General features: G+C 41.9%; 1 protein-coding gene across 1 annotated transcript; it reads left to right on the forward strand.

The window, feature by feature from the left end:
- The first annotated feature begins 56 nt into the window (after positions 1–56).
- LOC117526516 (ral guanine nucleotide dissociation stimulator-like) lies at positions 57–25657 on the forward strand. Its single transcript, XM_034188577.1, is given in 21 exon segments — positions 57–318; positions 2635–2875; positions 8741–9030; positions 10587–10631; positions 10808–10977; positions 11296–11432; positions 11515–11826; positions 11913–12016; positions 12129–12207; positions 16178–16234; positions 18595–18607; positions 18610–18680; positions 18757–18789; positions 18904–18965; positions 18967–19022; positions 19626–19713; positions 19863–19921; positions 19924–19997; positions 20110–20370; positions 23142–23255; positions 24419–25657. Coding segments are annotated over 20 exon segments (2448 nt in total). The 5' UTR covers positions 57–318; positions 2635–2707; the 3' UTR covers positions 24674–25657.
- Positions 25658–26224: the final 567 nt, after the last annotated feature.

Raw genomic sequence — 26224 nt, forward strand, 5'->3', positions numbered from 1 at the left:
AAAATGTTTTCTTGGGTTGTTGGATGTGCACTAACTTATGGGCAGAACAAGAATGGCTCATAGCAGTGCGTCAAAGGAAAACCACGTCCTGTGTCACGTTTGTTATGGTTAGGACAGAATAATATCCAGAATGGAACCAGACGGACGACTTTTCAACAGAAACTCTTTCAAGCAACTCGAGGCATCACAAAGACGTTTTCATGTGTTGAATCATTGATGTACTGATCTACTCCCGGATACTTGTTTTAACCTCTGCCAGCCAACAGACCGGCCCGATCTCTGGAACAAACCGGAGACTTCTTCGGCTCGTGGTAACAGGTGAGAAACTCTGACTTCTTATCAGTGAAAAGTGGTGTTTGTCAGGAGGAATGTGTTCTGGCTCTGACATTGTTCAGTGTTTGGGTGGACAGGATGTCTGGTAGGTTAGTAGAAACCAGGGGGTTTGGTATCTTTGATTGCAAAGAAAGGTTTACTGACCCTGAATTTTTCCCCCTGAGTTTTGTGGAGTCAAAGGGTGTCCTGATTGTAGCACTTAGGGAACTGGATAGTCTGGATTTATGGCTGTTCTGGATCAAGATTAAGAAATGAGGTTGTCCATGTGTAACAAGGTGAAGTCCAGATTGAAAAAATGTTCCTATTAGCTGCCGGATTCTGTGGCCACGGTGCCGTTCAAACATCAGACCGCTGGTACTCAAACCATGCAAGGCCCTACCGGGTCAGCCAAAGGGGAAATCACCCTTTAACCAAGCTAGTAGGAACATCTTTTCGATCTGGACTTCACCTTGTTACACATGCAGCAACTGCTTACTGCTAATATTGCTGAGCAACTTTACATAAAAACACTGTTAGCGAAGATTCTTTTCAACGAGGTGAAACAATGCTTAGAAATACAGATATAAAATAATTAACTTAGTTTAAAGTACAGAAACTAGTTTAAGAACCAGTTTAAATAAAGTTAAAGTGCCCTGAAGGCCCCACTTTCAACTGCTCTTCCTGGTAGACTTATAATGACGTGACCTGGCAACACTGAATCCCTGCCAGCAGCGTCATTATCAAATCTGCATTACGTAAAACTGAGCTGTTTCTCTACAGACTGTCATTCAGACTGTTTCCACAGAGCCACGAAGTGGAATGAGTGATGGAATGTGAACAGACAAACAGGAAGGAGGTCTTTTCCAGCACAAACACTATAAACCGGAGAGAACAGCCGAGCGGAGCTGAATGCAGCCTGATTTTACATATGACACAAACTACAGCACTTATTAAAACCAGAAATTATTATAATCACTAATTGTTTAAATCAGTGTTAGAGTCAGATGAGTGTTAATTCATCAGGAAAAGGGCAAATCTTTGATTTAAGCTGCTGCTGAAGAAAGTAAAACGTCTTAAACCGGTTGGAACGAATTGGCGACTAAAATATGTTATTTTAGGTTGCAAAATGTTATAAACTGTTCTTTATCAAAGATGGGTAAGTTTAAAATATGTTTAAATTTGTTTAAATCAGATAGTTTATTTAAAATAGCAGAAATGTTTTTTTTTTAACTGGTCAAATGTGTTAAGTAGTTGCCAAAAAAAAGCCCAACTGAGTTGGATGAAAGTGATCAAGAAAACTGGATTAATTTTTTTCACCCAGCCTTTTGTTTTGAGATCCACTGGTTTTGTCTTATATACAGTTTTAAGCGTTTAATTACATTTTCAATGGTTTAAAAATAATTTTTTATTTATTTATTTTTCTCTTCTGGTTTTTAAAACAGTTTTGGATCAGTACTGAAATTTCTAAAATGTTTGGCTAAATCAGCTTGTTTTAAAACTGTTCTAGACCACCGGTAACCTGACTGCAACTCACAGTTGAATGAAAATGTACTTTTAAAACTGATTCAAAAGAAGAAAATGATCTATTATAGGCTAAAGCTACATGCTAACTTAATTTCCTCATGGTGACTTTTGTGCAAATGTGTCGACTCGTCATAATGGCGGTTATGAGGTTGTCTGTTTGTGAACAGCCTGGAACCCACAATTTTTCATATACCGTTATGAAATTTTACTTAAGATTCATATCCTGATAGGCAAGAACTGATTCAATTTTCAAGGTCAAAGGTCAAAGTAAGGAAAATTACCTACCTTTAACAGTGAAGGAATTTTCAAAAATTCATAACTCTGTCAAGAAAGATTAGCTTTCTTTCATATTTGAGAGCCTTATATAGGATGGTATCCGTTACCAGCTGGCAAAGTTTGATCCGGATCTGACCCAGATTACAGAGTTTGTGGCTATTTAAATTTAACATTGAGATCCTATTTAATGTCTATATTTACATTATATCTTAATCAAATGTGCCCCAATGGCTCTCATATGTGAAAGTGAGGTGCACCACTAGTGGTCACTCATGGACCACCGACGGTCTCTGGACCACTTTGAGAAGGTTTTGTGTCCGTTATCAGCCTGTGTGTTCTGAATCACTTCATGGTCTGTTTAAAAAACATCTGGTGGTGTGTTGGCTCTCTGAAAATCTATTTACATCCCCTTTAATCCCAGAGATAATTTCTTTTACTGTGTGGGATGTTTGATGTTCATCATTCCTTTCTAAAAGCAAACACTTCTGAAGGAATGTGATTGTTTTCCCACTTTGTCCACAGTGAAAGATGGGGCAGTGGGTTTGGCTCAGATTTGACCTGGAGCATGAGCCTGAAGCATGACTCGGAGTAGGAGATGAGGGTCACGCTGCCCGGGCACGCAGGCAGTGCTGGAGGCAAGTGCTGGACGGGCAGGATGAAGAAGCTGCTGAGACAAAGTCCCCATGTGGACGTGCTTGTGGACACCGAGCCTGGTGTTTGTCTGAGGAGCTTCAACACACTAAACACTGACCATCTGTGTGAGGTGAGTCACAACAAACAAAACTGGTCTTGTCTTTGTTTTTGTTTTTTAAATCGCATTATCTTTTAAAAAATCTATGGATTTGAAACATTTCAATGAATGACGTTAGCCCAGTGTCTTTTGTAAGAAGAAGTAATTCTCTTAAAATTGCTCAACTTTTTGCATCTTGAATCCATGGAGGTACCATTACAGCTCAAGGTCATACAACTGTTTCTGAGTTACTTTTTAGTGGGTTAAAGGTCATAAAAAAAATCATGCATCTTAAAAAACAGCTGCCTATTTTTAATGGCTCATGTTTAAGCTGCATTGTATAATGTAAAATGTTATTAAAGCTCAAGGTCATGCTGCTATTTTTGACTTTTTACTGTCAATGGTCACAAATAATTAGAAATCTTAATAAAGGCAACCTTTTTAAAGTACTCGTGTGTAGGCATGTTTGTATAATATGGAGTGTTGCTTAAAGGTCAAGGTCAGACTGCTCTTTCTGACTTTTTAATATGTCAATTATCAATTAATTATAAATCTTAAAAAAGGCAACCATTTCAAATTACTCATGTTTAGGCAGCCTTTTCAAATTACTCATGTTTAAGGGTGTTTGTATAATGCAGAGAGTTGTTAAAGCTCAAGGTCATACTGCTACTTCTGACTTTACTATGTCAATGGTTACAAATAATTCTAAATCTTAAAAGAAGAAAGCCTTTTTAAATTACCCATGTTTAAGCATGTTTGTATAATGTAGAATATTGTTAAAGCTCAAGGTCATACTGCTCTTTCTGACTATTTACTATGTCAATGGTCACAAATAATTCTAAATCTTAAAAAAGGAAGCCTTTTTAAATTACTCATGTTTAAGTGTCTTTGTATAATGCGAGCGTTGTTGAAGCTCAAGGTCATACTGCTACTTCTGACTTTTTACCATGTCACAGGTCACAAATAATTATAAATCTTAAAAAGCCAGTCTTTTTAAATAAGTCATGTTTAAGCATCTTTGTATAATGCAGTGTTTTTAAAGCTCAAGGTCATACTGCATACATACAGGGGAGGTGATGGTCTAGTGGTTAAGTGTTGGGCTTCAGACCAGAGGATGCTCAGTTCAAATCCCAGCCTGACCTTCCTTAATCCCCAAGTTGTGTGTAGTGAGTACCTTGAATGGCAGCAGCCTAGCATCAGTGTGTGAGTGTGTTTGTGTGAATGTGAGGCATAATTGTAAAGTGCTTTGAGTGTCTGATGTTGATGGAAAAGCGGTATAATTGCAGTCCATTTACCATTTACTGCTGCTTCTGATTTACTTTTTACCATATCAAAGATCACAAATAATTACAAATCTTTAAAAAGGCTGCCTTTTTAAGATAGTCATGTTTAGGCATCTTTGTATAATGCAGTGTTTTTAAAGTTCAAGGTCATACTGCTGCTTCTGTTTTACTTTTTACTATATCAAAGATTGCAAATAATTATAAATCTTTAAAAATGGTCTGTCTGCTTTAATGGCTTACGTTTAAGCATCTGTGTATCATGTAAAAATGCTACTGAAGCTCATGGTCATGCTGCTGTTTTTAGAGACCCACATGTGGAATATTAAAACCGCTTTGTGTTTTGTCCACATTTCTGTCTTTTTGGAGGTAGATTTCAGAGAATAGTCAGTGGATTTCATTCATGTTTGGTATGACGTCAGTATCAATGCTTCATATCAGTATTCTTGTAGATTTCACTTCATCAATTTTATGGAGATAAAAGTGACTTTTTGAACACAGGCAGGTTTATGTTTGATCCATATTTGGTTTGAATGTTACTACCTGTCGCTGCTGTTGAGAGCATCATAATGAAACCAGTTTGAAAGAAACCACATTGTAAATTTCTGGCCATAAAATATTCACGTCATATTTTTATGAATCCGTTTGGATTCCTCTTTGAAGGTTGTCAACACTCGATCCGTTCTAACTCCTGCAGAAGGTTACAGTCCTGCTGAACAAACATTATGAGCCGTGTCAGATCTGATTTTTAGATTTATAGCTTTACGGTGAATTATTTGCGGTTATGGCACTGTTTGTTTATCTGTGACGTTTCTGCTGACGTATAACCGTCGTTTATGTGTGAAAGGCTCCTGCTGTTTACAGACAACACGTCACTCAGGAAGGCGACGTCCCTCCAGAAAGTCCAGCACACGGTGTCTTTGAATCTCACAGCATTTAAAAGCATCTCAGCTTCCACTCTGACGTGCCACTTCGTCACCATTCGTTTGACTAATCTGTGATAATTGGCGTGTTTGGCACCAGCTTTCACTCTCACTTTGAAGCCACAGAATGACAGCAGGTTCTGAGACGCTCATTAGACAAACAAAAAGCTCGCTGAGGCCGAAGACGAGGGAAAAGTTTAATTAAAATATTTGCTCTGCGAGCTCGCCGTCTGAGCTGCAAAAATTTATTTAAATAAACTTTTAATAAGTTGTTACCAGTTATGTAATTTATCTAACTGACATACGAGAACTAAGATCCTTTGAGTCAAGAAAGAGTTTGATCATCTGAATCTGCCTTAACATTATTTATGGTTCTCTCCAGTTTGACCGTTTCCTGGACAGATCAGATTGAAGCCCTTCGATTGAATAAATTGTGGTCACTCAGTAAATTTTCTCTCTTTTTTCCCTATTTTGTTTGCATTGATCCTTTATGACATCACAATGGTCTCAGTGCACATTCTGGTTATTTGTTTGATCTGTTAGCAGTTTGGTGTAAGTCTTTAGTTGTCCATTATATCAGAGTTTTGATGCAGGAACTAACAGTGTTGTGACGTGAGACACTTTGGGTTATTTCTGTCAGAAACTAACATAACGTGAGCATAATTGGGAGGTTTGTCTGCCTTCATCACACACACACACCGCGGTGACACTACGTGAGGGAAACCTGTCCTGACTGGATTCTTCCTCGAGTCACCTGCAGCGACACAAACTCCTCCTGACGTGACGTCATCCTGCGGCTCGTCTCGGCTTTAATTTTCACCGCTGCTTCTTCTTCTTCCTCTTCATCGTTTCCTTTCTGTTGTTCCTGTGATTAGGGGTGTGAATCAAGAACAGGTTCCAGTTGAGAACTACTTCTAAATTTTTCATTCCAGTGAACATCTCTGCCTCAGATCTTATCGGTTCCTCTCATCAGTGATTGGCACTTCTGTCACGATGCCAGATGTGACATCATGACATCAAACGCTCCATCAAGCAACAAGAGAAACAGCTGCAGTGACGGTGAAAACCTAAATTTTTAATCACACAGAAAATTGATCAGGAGTTGATAAAGAATGAGCCTGACAGTCAGTGCGTCCAGTGGTTAGTGCGCTTAGTGTCGGTGAAAAGGTTCCTGGTTCAAACCCCACCCCTCGCTGACACATTTCTCCATGTAATGTGGAGTTGTGTCAGGAAGGGGATCCGTCATAAAACTTGTGCCAAAACCAACATGCAGCTCCACCTTGGATCGCTGTGCTGTGGCGACCCCAAATGAAAAACAAGAGAGCAGCCATAGAGACTGACTTAGCCTGATCATCAGTATTGATTCAAATCTTATCATTTCACGACCTATGACACTCTTGTTTTTTATTGTTTCAGTTTTGTGGTCAAAAGTTAGTGTGAACGTCACCTAAAATCACATCTGACCCAATTAAGTAGTTCATGTTGTCATCATCCTGTTGACTGAAAGGTCCTTTTGAATATATTATTATTATTATTGCTGTTATTATTGGTATCGTTATTGTTATATTTATTTATTTAATTTTAAAATCAAGGACATAAAATAAGACCCCCGTATTTCAGTGCAAATTTAAAATTTTATTATTATTATTAATCCATTCATTTTTAATCATGAACATAAAATAAGAACCTTAAATGTAGTTTTTTATTTTGTTTTGTTTTTCCCTTCAATTTAGTGCAACTTTAAAATTTGATATTTAAACATAATTATCTGATTCTCGCCATTGGTCAGCAGTCTGCGCCACGCCCATACCTGTTTCCATAAGCCACGCCCAGTGGCGTGCTGTCCATCCTGACTCCTCCTCCGCTCCTGAAACTAGTCCCTCTGCTGTCGCCTTTCCTCCCCGTGGGGGGCGTCTGCAAGAAAGTTTACTTTTTTAAAATATACGTGACTCCTTTTTACAGTAATTTAAATAAAGAATGGGAGCGTCAGACACGATTCAGACGGAACTGGAGTGTCGGAGGACGGCGAGAAATTAAAGCGCAGAGTTCGGTGAGACGGTCCGCCCGCTTCCAGATGGGAAAGTGGAGCTTATCGATGGTAGGTCATTAACTTAAACTTCTTTGTCTTTCGGCTGTTCCCGTTAGCGGTCGCCACAGCAGATCAGTCGTTTCCATCTCACCCTGTCCTCTGTGTCTTCCTCTGTCACACCAACCACCTGCATGTCCTCTCACCACATCCATGAACCTCCTCTTTGGTCTCCCTCTTCTCCTCCTGCCTGGTGGCTCCATCCTCAACATCCTTCTCCCTATATACCCTGGGTCCCTGCTCTGCACATGTCCAAACCATCTCAATCTTACCTCTCTGACTTTGTCTCCAAACCGTCCCACCTGAGCTGTCCCTCTGATATGTTCATTCCTAATCTTGTCCATTCTTGTCACTCCCAAAGAGAATCTCAACATCTTAGCTCTGCCACCTCCAGCTCTGCCTCCTGTCTTTTTGTTAGTGCCACTGTCTCTAAACCATACAACATAGTTGGTCTCACTACTGTTTTGTAATAAACTACCTATTTTAAACTGCTGTCTGTTAATAACGCGTCTTTCTGTCGGATAACTGTAGCTTTTTTAAGACGTAAAAATAGTGAAATGGATAATATTTCTGCTTTTGAAGTATTTTGAGGTGGAAAATTTCAATATTATTTTGACTTACAAAGTCTAATGTCTGACTTTTTAATCTTATAACTAACTTTTAACTGAATCAAATGATTCCGACTTTGAAAGTTTAAAGTTTGTCTTGTGTGTTTGTACCTTTGGGTAAAGAGGTGGATATGATGAGGCTCCGTATCACTCGGGGTCAGGGTGAGAAGCTCATATATCTGTGAGGGACTCTGAGTAGAGCCGCTACTTTTTCTTTGCACCTAAATGAGCCAACTGAGTTAGTTCAGTAATCTGCCCCCTGGTGGTCTCCCTTAGGAGGCCTTCTAGGTACGTTCAACTTAGGTGACTTCAGGGAAGACCCAGGACACACTGGAGGGATTATAGCTCCCAGCTGGCTTGGGAATGCCTCAAAATACCCCAGGAAGAGTTACAGTACTTGACTGAGGATAGGGAAGTGTGGGATGAGCTGCTTGGTTTACTGGGAGCTGGATAAGGCAGAAAATGAACCCATGTCGGTAAACTTAACAGCAGATGCGGTGTAGCATGAAATTTTATTGTCTCTTGGTGCAATCATGAACGTTTTCATTTTGTTTTCTCAACTGAACAGTTAATTATATGAATGATCAGTAACTAAATATAATGAAAACTTGACTGGAAAGCGGGTATACACGGGCTCTAAGCTTCCTATGCGCAAGGTGTCTGGAGCCCCACTAGGTGACACGACTTGGACTTTCAGGGTCACCCATGCGGCAAAGCTATCACCTCAAGTTTGGCATTGACAGGAAGGAATTTAATCAAGGAACTGGTTTCACTGCACAACACAGGACTAGTGTTGGCAATTGAAAATCAATAGTTGATGATTATTGGTACCAGACTAGGCGACGACTAATCTTGTCAATACGTTAATAAGGTCAGATCGAGGGTCAACCATTCAAAATAAACATTATAAATCTTGTGCAGGTCTGTGTACTTGGCCGTCCTCCTGTGATTGTGTATTTAGGGTCTTGCTCACCTCTTGTCTTTGACTTACGTCCCTGTAGGACCCAGTGCAGGAGTGGGGGGAGGAGCAGGAAGAGGGAGCTGTGTTTGGAATCACGCTCCACAGGGAGCCCGTCCTGCAGAACCAGGACCTGACAGAACTTCCCGCTGACGTCGGCTGTGTCCATTACCATACAGTGAAAGTACGCAGACTAAAGGCCGGGACTCTGGAACGACTTATCACCCACCTGCTGGACAGTGAGAACCGCGAGGCTGACTTCATACATGTCTTCCTCGCCACATATCGGACCTTCACCACCACCAGCACCCTCATCGAATTGATATTTCAGAGGTAAACATCTACACCAAAACCACGAGGACTCAGTCTACAGGGCCATATGTGATTAAGCTGTTTTTTTTTTTTTTTTTAGGGCATGGTTGAACAGGAAATACTAAACGGTGCTACAGAGAAAATAACTTTGTGGTGTCATGCACATCCTGTAAAATCAGTAAAATCTCAAATGTGAAGAGTTAATCTCCTGATGTCAACCATCACTTGACATGAGTTCTTTGTGGACGAATAAAATATGCAAATGTTTCTGAATGTAATGCTCCAAATTCATATTTGAAAAGGTTTAGCATATTCCAAAATGCAATATTCATTTTGCTTAAATAGGGGGGAAAAAAATTCAAATAATGATTTGGACTGCTGAGAAAAGCTGAGCTGCAGGCTCTTGTTTTGGTTTGTCATCTTGAAGAACGATTTGGGCATTTAACCCGCTGAATGCATGTGGTCGTTACAGTTTTTATAATTACTGTTACCATATTTTGTTGTCTGTAATTGGGGTTTAAATATGTTTGTTGAAGGAGGATACCATTGTCGGTGTGCAGCCCTGGAAGATGAAATGTGTTGAATATGTGCTTTAAAAACAGCAGACCTGCACGTCTGGAACGTGAGCTTTGAGTATAAACTGACTCCTGTCTTGCGTATTTGTACTGACAAGTATGGTGGCCCAAAGGTGCTTGTTTTATCAAGTTGAATCATTTTTAAAAAGTGCCTGTTTTAACATGATTTTACTTCATTTATTTATGCAGAACAAACAGAGTTGTGTTTAGATATTTAAAGGTGTATTTCCTTTCAATAATTCACAAAAATTATGCTTTAAATTGTGTTGAAGTGTAATTGTTAATATATCCAAGTACTTTTAAATCTGTGGTACAGTATGTTGTCAAATTACAGCTAATTTTAACGTATTTTAGGGAGATTCCATTGCAAGTATGAGCCTGGTTCTGCTGGAGGTTTCTTCCTGTTAAAAGGGAGTTTTTCCTTCCCACTGTAGCCAAGTGCTTGCTCACAGGGGGTCGTTTTGACCGTTGGGGTTTTACATAATTATTGTATGGCCTTGCCTTACAATATAAAGCGCCTTGGGGCAACTGTTTGTTGTGATTTGGCGCTATATAAATGAAATTGATTGATTGATTGAAGTATAGCGCATGTTCTGAATGAGGTCTTGTGGATGGTATGAAGGAGGAATCAAATGTGCAAGATTTAAAGTCCACGCTGCATTTGATGGACATTGTACTAATTTACATGAACCAAGTAAAAAGGTAAGTGCAGTGTTAGTGTTGACAAGTGACACAGCAGACGTGTGCGTGTGCATGTGTGTTGTCGGTCTGTCCAGCAGATATCCAGCAAAACCTTCCTGTCAGGTTATGACCTTGGTGACAGACCCATTTGACTTTCTCAGCATTGTAATACACTTCAGTTATAGTTGTAGTCTTTTGGCGCTGTAATTGCTGGGGCAGGGTTCTTGGTCTCTTTTGTGGTTTGAGATTTCTTGTGTTGCACATGTTGTTACTCGTAAATGTCCTCTTCACCTGACCCGTCGTCGTGTTTCTCTTCTGCAGAGATGATTCAGCCGCCAGCCTGGATAACACTGTTTGCCCACGCAGGTGAGTGCGGGCATTCCTTGCTCAATCGAGCTCACTTTGATTTGACAACAGCCCAAAGTGACCTGTGATGTTTACTTTAACAGTGCAGAAATTTGCATATACGTATGGTTTTTTTTTTTTTTTGTTTTGTTTTTTTTTCTCCTTGCACCTTAAATTTCCTGGCTGATTTTCCTCAGCACTTTACTCCCGGTGATCCAACTCTGGCTGGAGGAATACAGTGAGGACTTCAGTGACCCCCCTCAGTACCAGGATCTCCGACGACTGTGTTCCCAGTTGCGTCAGCACGTCAGTTTCAGGCGCTTAGCTCGAACTGCTGAGAACCTGCTGAAGAGGTTCCAGGAACAAGGTACTTGGCAACAGGATGTTTGCCAATTTGCATGCAAGAAAGTTGCCATGAAGCACAATAAACAATCCAGTCAGACTTTTAAACAGTTCTGGAAACCATTGCTATCGTCTGTTTACTGCTCTGCTGTCACGTTTATTGCTGTGATAAACTGCGGCAACAGGAACGCGTGTAGCGTCTAAAAGTTTGAAGTCATGTTTCTCCCTGATAGCAGTTGATTCCTAGGAAGGAAGTAAAGCGGTTTTCTTGATACTCACAAAGTCTTCCTATGTCAGTCAGCGTCCACGCGTTGCCATGGTGATCTTTGTGCCTGTTTGACAGACGGCAGCCGATCTGCATCCGAGCAGCATGCTGGCCAGGAAGGAGTAGGAGAAACGTTCAGCAAGCAGGAGGACAAACACAGCTTCATGGACTTCTCTACCAGAGACTTGGCAGAGCAGCTGACCCGTGTGGATGCTGTAGGTGTCTGAGAAATCTGTTTTTTCACTTCTTTCTTTTCAGTGCTTTCCTTATTTTTGCCCACTGTATTTTCCACTGTAGGAACTTTTCATCAAAGTTGTGCCATTCCACTGTCTGGGCTGTGTTTGGTCCCAACGTGACAAGAAAGAAAACCGCAACCTTGCTCCTACTGTCCGTGCCACCATCTCCCAGTTCAATGCCGTCACCAACCGTGTCATCACGTCCCTCCTCTGCCCGTCATCTTCCACCCCGACCACTTCCTCTCCCACCTTATTGCCCACCTCGGCCTCTCCCTTCCACGACTCCTCCAATGCCCCGAGCTCACCACGATTCTCGCGCGGTGGCCACGTCCACAGGGCACACGTCATCGAGAGGTGGATAGCCATTGCGCAGGTCAGGCTTAGAATCTGAAGTGTTTGAGAGTTTAGCGAAGTGTATGAGAGTTTAACGAAACTCTTTATTGTGTTCCATGTTGGCAGGAGTGCAGGCAGATGAAGAACTTCTCCTCGTTGAGGGCGATCCTTTCAGCTCTCCAGTCAAATGCTGTGTATCGCTTGAAGAAGACCTGGGCTGCTGTCAGCAGGTCAGCAAACATTCAGCCTGAAGAAAACTGCTATTCTTACTTTCCACACTTTATTCTACTTTAAGGACACCTTTTCATCAGAGAGCTTTCAAAATAATCTTCCTTCTTTTAGGGACTCTATGACCACCTTTGGACACCTGTGTGAAACTTTCCCGGATGAGAACAACGTGCTAACCAGCAGAGATCTCCTGGTGGCGGTAAACACTTGTGTTTTTCACTTAAAGAGAATGTGGACTGAGGGCTCGTCACTGCTCCTGAGGGAAAACTGTAATTATTTGAGCCAGCTGGTGGCCTGGGTGGGCGGGGCTAGACTGGGATCAGGTGGCCTTTAATTCAAGATGCTACTGAGGGCACTTAATGCACCGTGGTTACTTCCTGTTATTCCAGTGCAGGAGTCTTACCGTTTGACTTATGACAAACTGCTGAACATGCAGGTCTCGATCTCAATGGGACTAACCTGGTTAAATAAAAAATAAATAAATGCACACACAGTGTGTTTTACTCAACACTTTATTCATAATTAATAATCTAAAATCATATTTTAATGTTCATTGAGGCTCCACTTCATCTGCTAGTTAGTTCCTTCTGGAAAAACAGTTGAATGTTTATTCAGTGATTTCAGTTATCAGTCGAGGTTCTATAAAATAATAAAAGGCTCATTGTTGTTGGTTACCACAAACAAACTGAACGATACTCACAGGTAGCAGCATTAGATATACTGCACACGTGACATCATCACTGTGTAATTACTGCACATATAGTCGTACAGTAATTTATATTCTTATAATAATTCCTAGTATAGTAGTGTCTGTCACGCAAAGGTTCCGGACAACCTCTCTGCAGTTGCTGGGCCGATTTGCTCGAAACTTGGCACATGGGTTCAGCTGGGGGTGGAGCAGTGCATACTTCATTATTGTCATGATCAGCACACAACCCTAAAAGTTATTGGGATCTGGAAAAAAAAAAAAACACTTTTCCATATGGGACCCAGCTGAGCCAAACTTGGCATGTGGGTTGGCTGGTGTTGCCAGCTACATGCCTGAATTAGGCCGTGATTGGGCTGGAAACTTGAAAGTTAAGCCCTGGTCCCACCAAATAATGAACAGTGAATAATGAGTCACAGCAGCATTTTTTTGTTTTTGTTTTTTTTTTTTGGTATGAGAGGAGCTATTCAACAGTCGTGGAAGAATAGTGGCTGTAAGAGGCAGAATAGTTTGACTAACAAGGCTCATCTCTGAGGCTGGCGCTAATTTCAAGAAGTGGGGCAGTTTGTGTACAAGTTACTATGAGGATTTTAGAGGCATGTTTGTGGTGAGGACGAGGCTGTTAAAAGCCCATTATCCAAGCACCTAGCAGCTACGAGGACCGGATTGGCTTTTTGGCTCCGCCCTCTTGCACACTACAATTTCACATGCTTTGTGCACCGGAACGCTGTATATAAAATAATTATTTTCTGTCAGTTTGGCAGTTAAAAACACCTCTAATTGCTTCACATCACAGAGGACTGTTTCACCTGGACTCTTTTTTTTTTCCCCTCTCTCTCTCTTGCACTGAGGTGGAGAACATATTTGGAACAGCTTAAATGCAAGTATTTGTAATGTTTTTATTGTAACAGCTTGGTAAAACAGTTGCATGTTCATTCCTTCTATATAAGGAGCTGTAAAAGTATGTTTATGATGGATTTAACATCTTGTTCATGGATCAGATGAGCTCGGCTGTGTGTGCGCACTGACGCAATGACTGACATTCAAGACGAGCATTTACGCAGAATGCCAGCTGGCAAAACACTGATTTTGCAGATATGGACACAAAGTTAAAAGTTGGATCACGGTGTCAAAATGACTGTGTTTAAAGCCGTGGAAGAATAAAAGGCAGCGAGAAGGAGCACAGAGGTGACTGTCCAGGAACGCAGAACGAGAGCACGCAAAAGAGTGATTTTGCAGACATTAACGTACGAACACAAAATGAAAAGTTGGATCACAGTGTCAGAATGACTGTATAAGCCACGGAAGAAATAAAGCCAGTGAGAAGAAGCGCAGAAGCAAGCAATGTCCAGGGGACCCATGGTTTGGTTCTGGCTGGTCTGGTGCATTTAATGACTCTGGAACACAGGTTGAACAGCAACCTGGCGCACGGATGCGCACCACCGGCCAGACTGTGCAGGAGCGTCTATTTTGGACTGTGTTTAAAAAATGTGACATCTTGAATGGATGCTGTGAATTGAAAACCCACACTTTAAAGGGACCGAGTGTGGGAGGGCTGGAGGTTGGACCAAACCCATGCCTAAACGTGCGCCAATGTCATGTTACATGGCACTACTGGATCATGTGCGGCTTGACGTGGATCATATACGGTGACACGAGCCATTCGAGGCTGGACGGGACTCAAATGACAGGTCGGTTTTGGCTCACTATAGGGCGATACCTGGCACATGTGAGATACAGAGAGGCACATAGAGGTGCCTTAGTAGTGGATATGTGACGGCTTAAAATGTGTATCATTCTTTGAATAATCACTGACACACCCATGGGTGGCTCATTATTCATGGTTATTATTTGGTGGGACCGAGGCCTGAAAACCCCTTTCACACTGGCGCAAAGGTAGAGCTGCATATTGTGGTTGTACCGTCTATGCCGAGTTGAGCAGCTCTACGCCACTTTAGCAGCTCTGCGTCGAGTTTTGCTCCTTATGCAAGCAGTATGTTGAGGGCTACGCGCGTAGAGCGGAAGAAATTAAACATGTTTAATTTTTTTCAGCGTAGAGCACTGGACACACAAAATATGCAGTTTTAAGCAGGTCTGCGCAACACTGCATTACTGTACACATCCAGAAACTGAGTGCATGCATCCAGAGTGAATCAGCTGGAGGGCAACGATCACACAGCTGCAGCACCTCTGTGTGCTCAGGACAGCTGATCTAACTGATGGACGTGTGTGTGTGTGTGTGTGTGTGTGTGTGTGTGTGTGTGTGTGTGTGTGTGTGTGTGTGTGTGTGTGTGTGTGTGTGTGCTCAGAACAGGGACTCGAACCTCAACTCAAATCCAGAAACAACAGTCATTGCTTGCTCTGTCTCTGTCTCTCTCAGGTCTGATCAAACCTGAATAAGCGCTGTGACTCTTTAAAATAAAAGCACAGTCGCTGCATGTCGGTGTGCTCATCAAACACCCTGATCGATCAGGTCTGATCAAATCAGTGGACCTGATTGGAGCAACAGGAGCTTCAAAAGTTTAGAGTCACAGCGCTTCATTCACAGCAGCCTTTACCACAGCCAGACTCAGCAGCATCGCTACACAATGAAAATGATCCACCAAGACAAAAATAAAATAATGTTAAATTACTGTGTTTCTGACGTGCACCACACCGTGCAGTAGAGAACAGAGCGCACTTCCACAGAGGCAGATAATGGCAGCTTTGGCTACATACGTGGCAGCAATGCAACTGTAAAAACCTCATGATACAGTCCACTGTTTTCCAAGCACAGTGATGTGTTCTGCACAGCCGGCAGGAGGAAACTAAAAAAAGAGTTGAATTGGTTTTCAATAGCGGCAAGGGCTACACGCGGACTGTGCACACATACGCAGCTGCAAGCAAATCTGCAAATTGCAACAAACAGAAAAGTTTGAGTACGTGCGCATTTTGGGCGTAAAACAAAACGCAACGCCGCATAGGCGGCTCTACATTTGCACCAGTGTGGAAGGGTTCAAGAGATATTGGAGTCAGAAAATGCACTCCGACGAAAAGGCAAGATTTCAACCTATCCAGTGCTTCTACATCCTGTGGCCAAATGTAAACTGTATTTTTCTGTAAATCTGGGGTACTTATCCACAGTTTCATGTCAGTCCTCTTCCAATTGCGCCAAATATTTCTACTTCTTACATTTCACAATATTTATTTTTACAAGAAATTGTTTGGGCCCTCTCAGCAATTTTTATTTTTTTTATTTTTATTTTTTTAGGAACACTGGCTAAACCTAATCACGGGTTTCTCCTAGTACTACATAATTACTGTGGGTGTGGTAAATGATCTGTTTACTATAGCTAGCTTTGTGTAATGACTTTTAAAAATGGCACAAAACTAAAATAAAAACCTCCTGCAGGGTCGGTCAGACTTCAGATTGAACTTCTTTTTGTTGAAGCTCATGCGTTGTGTGTTGCAGGCAGAGAGCAGCCCGTCTCCGGGTTCCAAGTCACCCAGACTCTGCTTGTCTCCAGGACAAACCGTAAGAAGGAGGAAGAACCTTTTTGGCTTCTTACTTTTCTGTGTAAAAAATGAGTTTTCCCAGCTCATGCAAAATGACAGGCGGCAGTCTAATTTTGTCAGACTGTCATCAGCTCCATATCAAGCATGGCTCCAGGACATCACATCTATGTCACCTGGGCCGTCTGATTACATGTCCCTGCTTCTGATACCGGCCTACAACCCCTTCAGGAAAAAAAACACCTCCCCCAAGAAAGACTGTTCAACCTGGCCCGATGGTGCCTCACAGCAGGTGCAGGACCTGGAAGAGTACCTACACCTCCACCGTACTCAGCTGTATCCAACACTGTGTCGCCCACTGTCACAGTAAACAGGTGCATTAGGGTGTTCCCAAGGTCAGAAGCAAACACGTTCAGGCCCTACGAAAGTGCGTTAACATTATATAAGGTCGGGGATGAGGCCCAGTACAACATTGCCAGAACTAATCTGAAAGGAGGCATTATGGAGGCCAAGACAGCATAGACCAGGAAGATTGAGGAACCACATCAGGTCCAAACATATCGCCAATTTCCGGTCCAACAACTTCACGCAGCTGATGGTCACGTCCAACTGGCCAAGGACCTGAATAAGTTCTCTGGCCACATCACGGTTGAGCCACCAGTGGTCCGATTTGCATCCACCAGACCTCAGCAAGCCACATCCTCATGGTGCGGATACACAAGGTGAGAGGCACACTAAACCCTAGGAAAGCTGCTGGACCAGATGGTGTGACGGGTTGGTGCTGAAGGACTGTGCAGATCAACTGGCTGGTGTTTTCACTGAGATACTCAATCAGTCCCCGTCTCGGTGTAAGATTCCACTCTACTGAAGACGTCAACAGTCATTCCCATACCAAAGAAGGCTGCCATCATTAGCCTCAGGACTACCAGCCAGTGGCACTTACCATCTTGGAATTGTGAAGTGTTTTGAGAAATGGTCTGGAGTCACATCACCAACAAGCTTGCTGCCACCCACATCAGTGTGCCTACATAGCAAACCACCCCCACAAAGGATCCACAGCTACAGCCCTCCACAACACACCTGGGACAGCAGGGGGGCTACCCCAGACTGCACTTCAATGACTTCAGCTCTGCTTTAACACCATCATACCAAACAGGACAGGTCACAAACTTCTGGACTTGGGACTCTCACAACACATCTGCTACTGGATCACAGATTTCTGACAGAGCGCCCTCAACGAGTCAGTATGACCCCATCTCTCCTTAGTATACCCACCCATCCGAGCAGTGCCATCGTTAAGTTTGCTGACTGCACCACCGTGGTGAGACTCATTTGGGAGGGGTGGAGACTACTGGAGGAGGTCCGGCGGCTGTCAGTATGGTGTACAGAGAACAGTCTGATCTTCAACACCTCTCAGACCAAGGACTAATAATCACTTTTGGAAAGGATAAACCGGACATTCAGCCAATCTGCATAAATGGAGAATATGTGGAAGGGTCTCAGACTTCAGGTTCCTGGGGACCCACATGAAGGAGGACCTGACCTGGACAACAAACACCACTGTGCTCCTGAGACTTCTACAAAGAACAAGTGTCAGAGAGGCTGTTGGTGGCTTTCTGCCAGTGCTCCCTCAAGTTGGTCCTGAGCTGTGGAATTACACTGTGGTTTCATCAGCTGCACTGCTGCCGAGAGGAAAGCACAGCAGAGGGTCATCAACAGCGGCCAAAAACTCACTAGTTGTCTCTCCCCTCTCTTGAGGCCATCTACAGCACCCACTGCTTCAGGAGAGCCCACAGCATCCTCAGAGCCCCTCCCACCCTGGTCATCACATGCTTGAACTGTGACCCTCAGGGAGACACTTCAGAACCATCACGTCCAAACTAACAGACTGGAGAACAGTTTTTTACACCACAGCCACCACTGCGCTGAACAAACCTGATAACACTGGAACTTCAACACTCGATACAGATGTGTGATATTCTTTAATGTTAATTATGTAGTTTTTTTCTACTTTTTATTTTTAACTCTATTGTCTGTCTGCCCGATCCCGGATAAGTGGTTAAGGTGTGTGTGTCTGTCTGTCATCTGTTTTTATTAGTTCTTATCTGTAGTGTCTCTTCAACAGCACTGAAATGAGGTCTCCTACTTTCATTTTCATTCTACTTTTGTTCAATGACAATTAAACAGATTCGTGTTGTGTCCTGCACGATTCTTTTAAAGTTACAGTGAGCATCAGCTGGTTTTCTCTAACCTGCAGTTAACCTCTAAGTACTAATGTTGAAGAAATCTGTCATACATAATCCAGTGATGTATGAGTTAAATTTTGCACATCTGGATTTGTTTGGCTGCAGCGTTTTAAAACACTTGATTTTCTGTCCTCAGAATTTGAACAGCGGCGCGTGCCGTACCTGGGCACTTACCTGTCCTCCTCACCATGCTGGGACACAGCTCTTACAGACACCGTGGAGGTAAGTGACGTGTTGCCACAGATCCCTCTTTATTCTACTGAAGTACTTTTTTTTTTTTTTCTTCCGTTCTCCACAGGGGGGACCTGATCAACTTGAAAAGCGCAGGCGGGTAGGTTTGCCCCCTAGTGGTGTTTTGTATGAATGACTGCTCTTGTCCGTTTTTACAGCCTGTGTTGAGTTGTGAATTAGATATTTACTTTGCGTCTTCATGTTTTTGCTTCAGGAGTTTGAGATTCTTTCCCAGATCCGACAGCTTCCGGCTTCCTGTTCCCATTACAGCTTCCAGTAAATCTCAGATCACCACTTGGCTGCAAGCATGCGCGCTGCTCACAGATCAGGAGAGTGGGCATGCAGGACAATGACCTCTTTACTCACATCCAGCTGGTCAGAATCAGGAAGGAAACTATAAAATAAATAAACTCTGCCTGATCAACAAGCGAGCCTCAACAACATCTGGGCCTTTAGGCTTCGCTTCTAGTTTGGATTCATGTCCTCATGTCAAAGGTGACATCACAGTAGATGTTTGCTTGTTATTCTCACTAGGTTGATCATTAAACCTGCAGATTTTATCCAGGGCCGTAAAATGTTTCATGGGTTCTGTGTCAGTCATTGATATGTAGAAGTCCATCAGACCTTATGTCTCAAATGATCAGTTCCTCTTATTGATGCCGTCGGTTGTTGCAAAATAGTCGTACGTCATGATGGTCAGACTTCGTATCTATGTAGCCACGAGGAAAACTGCTGGTCCATGCTGGAATCCTGTGTAGATCTGTTTTCCACATGGAAATTTGATCATGAATCAATAAGGGAATATGACCAGTAACCAGAATTTAATGGCCTGATATTGATGAAGTCTCATTCATTCCCAATAAAGTGATGCTAATCGATTCTTTGACCTAAGGTGTGTTTTAGTTCCTGCTGTTTTTGTATTCTTGAAGCTATGAGCTCTCTCGGGACTGGAGCCTCCGGTTGATCCCTGTCCCAGCTCCCCCATCCTGTGGAGCCATCGTCTGCTCACCAAAAAGCTCACCTCGTAAGTCGAAGAACCTTTGCAGTAACACATGGGAGTTTTATTATTTATTTTTTAAGTATCAAGCATGAACATACAAACATCAGGAAGAGCTCATCCTGTTTGATGAAAACCAAACATCTGTGTTTTCTTGCATCTGTTGGTGCGTTTAGCTTGCGATCAGCCAGTGAGAGCTCAGCACGGAAAGCCCATGTGGACCAGATTAGCGTGTCATCTCTGGATCCAGCAGTTCAGACATGGACGATCTGTTGATTCCTCTGCCCTCTCCCTTCCAGGTCAAACTGAAGGTGTGAAGAAAAACATGTAACAAAACCAATCAGTGTGCCAGGATACAGAAAAACACCAAGGAGTTCTGTTATAAACCTGAGTTTATTTTTGTCCTTCTCTTCCAACCTTCAGTCTTTCTCAGGGTCTCTACATAACGTTGCAGAGGACTTCACTTTGAGCTCCATGTCCTCGACTCCTCTGTCCAGTGTCTCGTGCTGCTCCTCCGATCCAGATCTAAGCTCCGCCTCCTTGTTAATGAGCGCCGAGTCGCCGTCTTCCATTTGCTCTCCTCAAGCTATGCTGCCCTTCTACAACAAGCAGGTCGCAGACTCGTGCATCATCCGGGTCAGTGTGGAGTCCGTCAGCAATGGAAACGTCTACAAAAGCATTCTGGTAAGGAAGGTTTGGAGGTTTCATGGAACAGCTTATAAATTACATTAATGACCATATCTCTGAAACCACGTGAGATGCTGGAACGTGGTTTTCTACTCTGCTGCGGCTAAAAAATGTTGCTTTTGAATTACAACCCCTGGCAAAAATTATGGAATCACCGGCCTCGGAGGATGTTCATTCAGTTGTTTAATTTTGTAGAAAAAAAGCAGATCACAGACATGACACAAAACTAAAGTAATTTCAAATGGCAACTTTCTGGCTTTAAGAAACACTATAAGAAATCAGGAAAAAAAAAATTGTGGCAGTCAGTAAGGGTTACTTTTTAGACCAAGCAGAGGGAAAAAATATGGACTCACTCAATTCTGAGGAAAAAATTATGGAATCATGAAAAACAAAAGAACGCTCCAACACATCACTAGTATTTTGTTGCACCACCTCTGGCTTTTATAACAGCTTGCAGTCTCTGAGGCATGAACTTAATGAGTGACAAACAGTACTCTTCATCAATCTGGCTCCAACTTTCTCTGATTGCTGTTGCCAGATCAGCTTTACAGGTTGGAGCCTTGTCATGGACCATTTTCTTCAACTTCCAAAGATTTTCAATTGGATTAAGATCCGGACTATTTGCAGGCCATGACATTGACCCTATATGTCTTTTTGCAAGGAATGTTTTCAGTTTTTGCTCTATGGCAAGATGCATTATCATCTTGAAAAATGATTTCATCATCCCCAAACATCCTTTCAATTGATGGGATAAGAAAAGTGTCCAAAATATCAACGTAAACTTGTGCATTTATTGATGATGTAATGACAGCCATCTCCCCAGTGCCTTTACCTGACATGCAGCCCCATATCATCAATGACTGTGGAAATTTACATGTTCTCTTCAGGCAGTCATCTCTATAAATCTCATTGGAACGGCACCAAACAAAAGTTCCAGCATCATCACCTTGCCCAATGCAGATTCGAGATTCATCACTGAATATGACTTTCATCCAGTCATCCACAGTCCACGATTGCTTTTCCTTAGCTCATTGTAACCTTGTTTTTTCTGTTTAGGTGTTAATGATGGCTTTCGTTTAGCTTTTCTGTATGTAAATCCCATTTCCTTTAGGCGGTTTCTTACAGTTCGGTCACAGACGTTGACTCCAGTTTCCTCCCATTCGTTCCTCATTTGTTTTGTTGTGCATTTTCGATTTCTGAGACATATTGCTTTAAGTTTTCTGTCTTGACGCTTTGTCTTCCTTGGTCTACCAGTATGTTTGCCTTTAACAACCTTCCCATGTTGTTTGTGTTTGGTCCAGAGTTTAGACACAGCTGACTGTGAACAACCAACATCTTTTTCAACATTGCGTGATGATTTACCCTCTTTTAAGAGTTTGATAATCCTCTCCTTTGTTTTAATTGACATCTCTCGTGTTGGAGCCATGATTCATGTCAGTCCACTTGGTGCAACAGCTCTCCAAGGTGTGATCACTCCTTTTTAGATGTAGACTAACGAGCAGATCTGATTTGATGCAGGTGTTAGTTTTGCGGATGAAAAGTTACAGGGTGATTCCATAATTTATTCCTCAGAATTGAGTGATTCCATATTTTTTCCCTCTGCTTGGTCTAAAAAAGTAACCATTACTGACTGCCACAATTTTTTTTTCCTGATTTCTTATAGTGTTTCTTAAAGCCAGAAAGTTGCCATTTGAAATGACTTTAGTTTTGTGTCATGTCTGTGATCTGCTTTTTTTCTACAAAATTAAACAACTGAATGAACATCCTCTGAGGCCGGTGATTCCATAATTATTGCCAGGGGTTGTATTTTGGTGCATATATAGATTATCCCGAAGGGTCGCCAACAGACTGCTGTAGGATTAATTTAGATATTAAAGAACTAAACAGCTCTGGATTAAAGATAAAATTAATGACATTTTGTGTGAGTGAAAGCATTTTTTTTTTTTCTTCATTAAAGCCACTGGGACACGAGACCAGAGTCCTTTGTTTTTCTGCCACACAGAACGTGCTTAACTTTACAGCTCGGTATAAACACTTATTCAGAGCTTATAGTCGTTAACTTGTACTTTTTAATTTACCATTAGAGGTTTAATGTCAAATTCTTGCTGAAACAAATTTCTTTGACACTTAGCAATCTAATAATGGTTTAATGCTTTTTTTTATTTTTCTATTTTTGAACAGCAGAATGGATTTACAGCAGGGCTACTAACCATTATTTTCATAAGCAGTTGACTGGTGACTTTTCTTGATTAGTCTGTTGTTTGGTCCATAAAATGTTGATCAGCATTCAAATCTTTTGTCTGCAATCCAAAAGATATTCAGTTTACTGTCAGACAGGTGCAATGCAGCACAAAATATTCACATTAAAGAAGCTGAAATCAAAGAATTTTCCATTTTTACTTTTTTTTAAATGACAAAACAATTATCAAATAATCTTTGCAGCTCTTATGTTAATATGGTGAGTTTTGTTTTTGCTTTGATCAGCACAAGCTGCTGAAGCCATTTCAGAGAACAGAGCGCTCACATCTGATGGTTTTATTTCATTTTCTCAGTTAAGTGTTGAGAGATCAAATCCATCAAAAAAAAAAAAAAAATTTTCTCTTTGTACCTGTAAGTGAACACAGGTACGTCTGTGTGTCCTGATGATGTGACTTTATTGCATTCATTGTTCCCAAGTGGACGGCTGCACTCTGACTTGGTTCAGCTGCAGGTTTATACATTTTGTTCATTCTTCTCTTTGATTGTTGACCTCTGACCCTGCTCTCCAGCTGACCAGTCAGGACCACACAGCCCAGGTGATTCAGAGGGCTCTGGACAAACACTGCATGGAGGGCATCAGCTACCACGACTTCAGCCTCAGCCAGGTCATCACCAATGAAAAGGTGAGCCGCCTCCTCTCACTCCAGTTGTGTAGTGTTTTTGTTTGTTTTTGTTTTCCAGCTGTTCATACGTGTGTTTCTCTTATCCCTGTTTATTCCTGATCCGTGTCCTCACGTGCTATTTTACGCTGGCTTTGTCTTCATGCTGAGACAATGGCAGGATTGATCTGATTGGTGGCTGGTACACCTGTACGTCTGCCATTATGCAAATTGGATCAGAATTTGCATAGATGGCAATCTGCCAAATCTATGGGCATGAAACCAAATGGTTTATCATTTTGAATGTTCCTGTCTCTGCGTCTGCGGTGGCTAAACTACAAATTGTTTAAAATGATATTTTGTTTATCGTCATTCAACCTGGTGTATTTTACTGGCTGAATTTACAGTAACATTTGTTGCATCAAAGTTTCATATTAATAATGAAGGTTTTGGGTCCATGTGTAACTTTCAGGAAGAAGATTTAATATCAGACATAAAGCTTCATTCGGTCTGCGCTGTCACCTGATGCTGCTTTCAGAAGAAGAGCTGTACAGTTCTCTTATCTGGGGAAAAAGTTTGCACTTATTTTCTTTTCTGTTATCGTTCCCTCTGTGTCACTGGTCACTAATCAGCTGCCTTCAATGGTCGAGCTAGTTGAGCTGTATCTCGCGTTCACTTCAGCTCGTTGTTGAGCCTTGCGCGAGGATCCACATGTATCCTGTGTTTACGTACATTATTTCACACAACCTGGCGTTGAATTTTCACCGACCGCGGTGGCAGTTTATTGACTGACTGTTTCTGGGACAAAAACAAAATGGTGGAGGCGTTTTTGTGCACACTGGCATCAGTGTGTGGCTCGACAGGGACCAGAGTGACATCAGCATCAAGACAAAGATGAGATTCTGCCCTCAACCAGAAATTATTTGGCATGATTTTGCCCCCTGGTGGACACAGGTTTAAATTCTTCAATGTCACACAAGGTATGAAAACAAACTAAATGACGGACGTTAATTTTGCATGCAATTTTGTGTGGGTTTCTCAGTGCAGAAAAACTATGTTAAATGTAGTATTTTAATTGATGTTAAAAAAAAAATTGGTGACCATAGCTTATATATAATTACAAACTGCAGATAAACTTGTTCCAGATATATTTTGAACTTAAAATGACAGTGAATGTTGTTTTGCAGAGCTGCAGATCCCCGACAAAGCCAACGTGTTTTATGCCATGTGCACCACCGCCAACTATGACTTTGTCCTGCGCCAGCGCTGGAGAAGGCACGCAAGGTCTTTGGGCTCCTCAAGCCCTGGAGCTCAGCACAAGAGAAACTATACCAAGTGAAAGGTGTCGGACCTGCTGGACGTCAGCAGTTCATGCAGAGAACAGGAAGTGCTCGTCAGTGGCTCATCGCCGTGATATCATCACTGTGCAGCTCAGATTCTGAGACTCTAATAAAAAAAGATGAATTCTCAGCAGAAATCAGGACTTTGAGAAATAAATTTCTGCTGTCCACATTTTTTCTTCAGATGGACAGACGCACATCACACTTTTTATAAATCCTGGTGATTCTCAGACACCTGACTGTTTCAGGCAGTTACCGATGTCTGGAGCCAGAACGCTGTGGACTTCTGGATCTGGTTCTTGAAGTGGACGTTTGGGGTTCACAGAACGACGATTCTGCTTGGGGTTTACATGAAAAATCTCTACGTTCTAGCGGTGTTACCTTCATTGTAGGTGCGAGCAGCCTGTGGTCGTTCAGGTCATCGGGTCACTAACAGCTGTTTCATGAAGATGCTTGAAGATTCACACCAGAGACTGTCACTGTGGAGTCTTCAGCTGAAGACGTCCAGATAGAAAAACACAGAGATGCTTGGACCAGCGGACTCTGACGGACTTTTAAAGACTTGTTCGGCAATTTTTGGACTTTTTCTGGATCTGCTATCTGAACTTCACGTGGATCAGAGCTGAGTCGGAGCACTGATGGCGGGACTCTTCTCAACCGGGTTTTAGATGCTGTTAGATGAGATTAACTTTATGAATTTTAAATACGTCACACAAATGTTTGTATAATTTTATTCTGGTAAATTATTTGATGCATTTCAGTGTTCAGTTTCATAGTAACGCTGTGGTTAAGGGTTTGTTGTTGTTTTTGGGGGGGGTTTATCAGTACCCTCATGGATCTTATCGGCCATTTTTCTGTTTCAGTCAAGTGTTTATTTCTACATTAATAATAATTTTATTTGTATCGCACTTTTTCAAACATCAAAGCACTGATCAACATAAACCCCCCAAAATAACTATAATACAACAAAGCACATGAAGAATAAAACTAATAAATCTCAAATTAGAAAGTAAATTAAAAAAAAAAAATCTGAACTTAGAAAGCTAATAAAAAAAAAAGCCTCAAACACCCCTGTGCAGCTGTACATCCTCATTAACAGAACTAATTATCTCTGTGACTTCAACATCTTTCCCCCTCTGGCACTTGGCAGAGCTCAATTACTCATTGTGGTTTTATTTTTGGTTCAGGAAACTTTTCCCCCTAAATTTAACTTTCTGCGCACGTCTCCTGAAAACATTTCAAATGACCTCACATGACTTTTTTTGCGCATTTAAAATTATATATATATATATATATATATATATATATATTAAACACACAAAACAAGAATCCTACAGTGTTTATGTTAAACTGGTTTTAATAACATACCAGAATTAACTGACCCAAACGGCACTCTGAAAGGCTGAAACACTGAAGTGGCCGTTATCGTCCTTTAACACGCTACAGTGTTGTTAATGTAGCAGCAGTTTAACTTTTTACTTTTTGACTGAAGACTCACACACGTGCCATGTTTGCAGTCTGGTTTCCCGGACGTCTGTAGATTTAACAGAAAACTTCAGGTCAGAGGTCACCACATGGTAAAGGTCAGACTGGAGGCATCGCTTTAAGCACAGCAGCTCTTTTCCACTCGTCTGTGATACTGGACATATTTAA

This window comes from Thalassophryne amazonica, chromosome 15 (assembly GCF_902500255.1).
Source record: "Thalassophryne amazonica chromosome 15, fThaAma1.1, whole genome shotgun sequence".
Lineage (NCBI taxonomy): Eukaryota > Metazoa > Chordata > Actinopteri > Batrachoidiformes > Batrachoididae > Thalassophryne > Thalassophryne amazonica.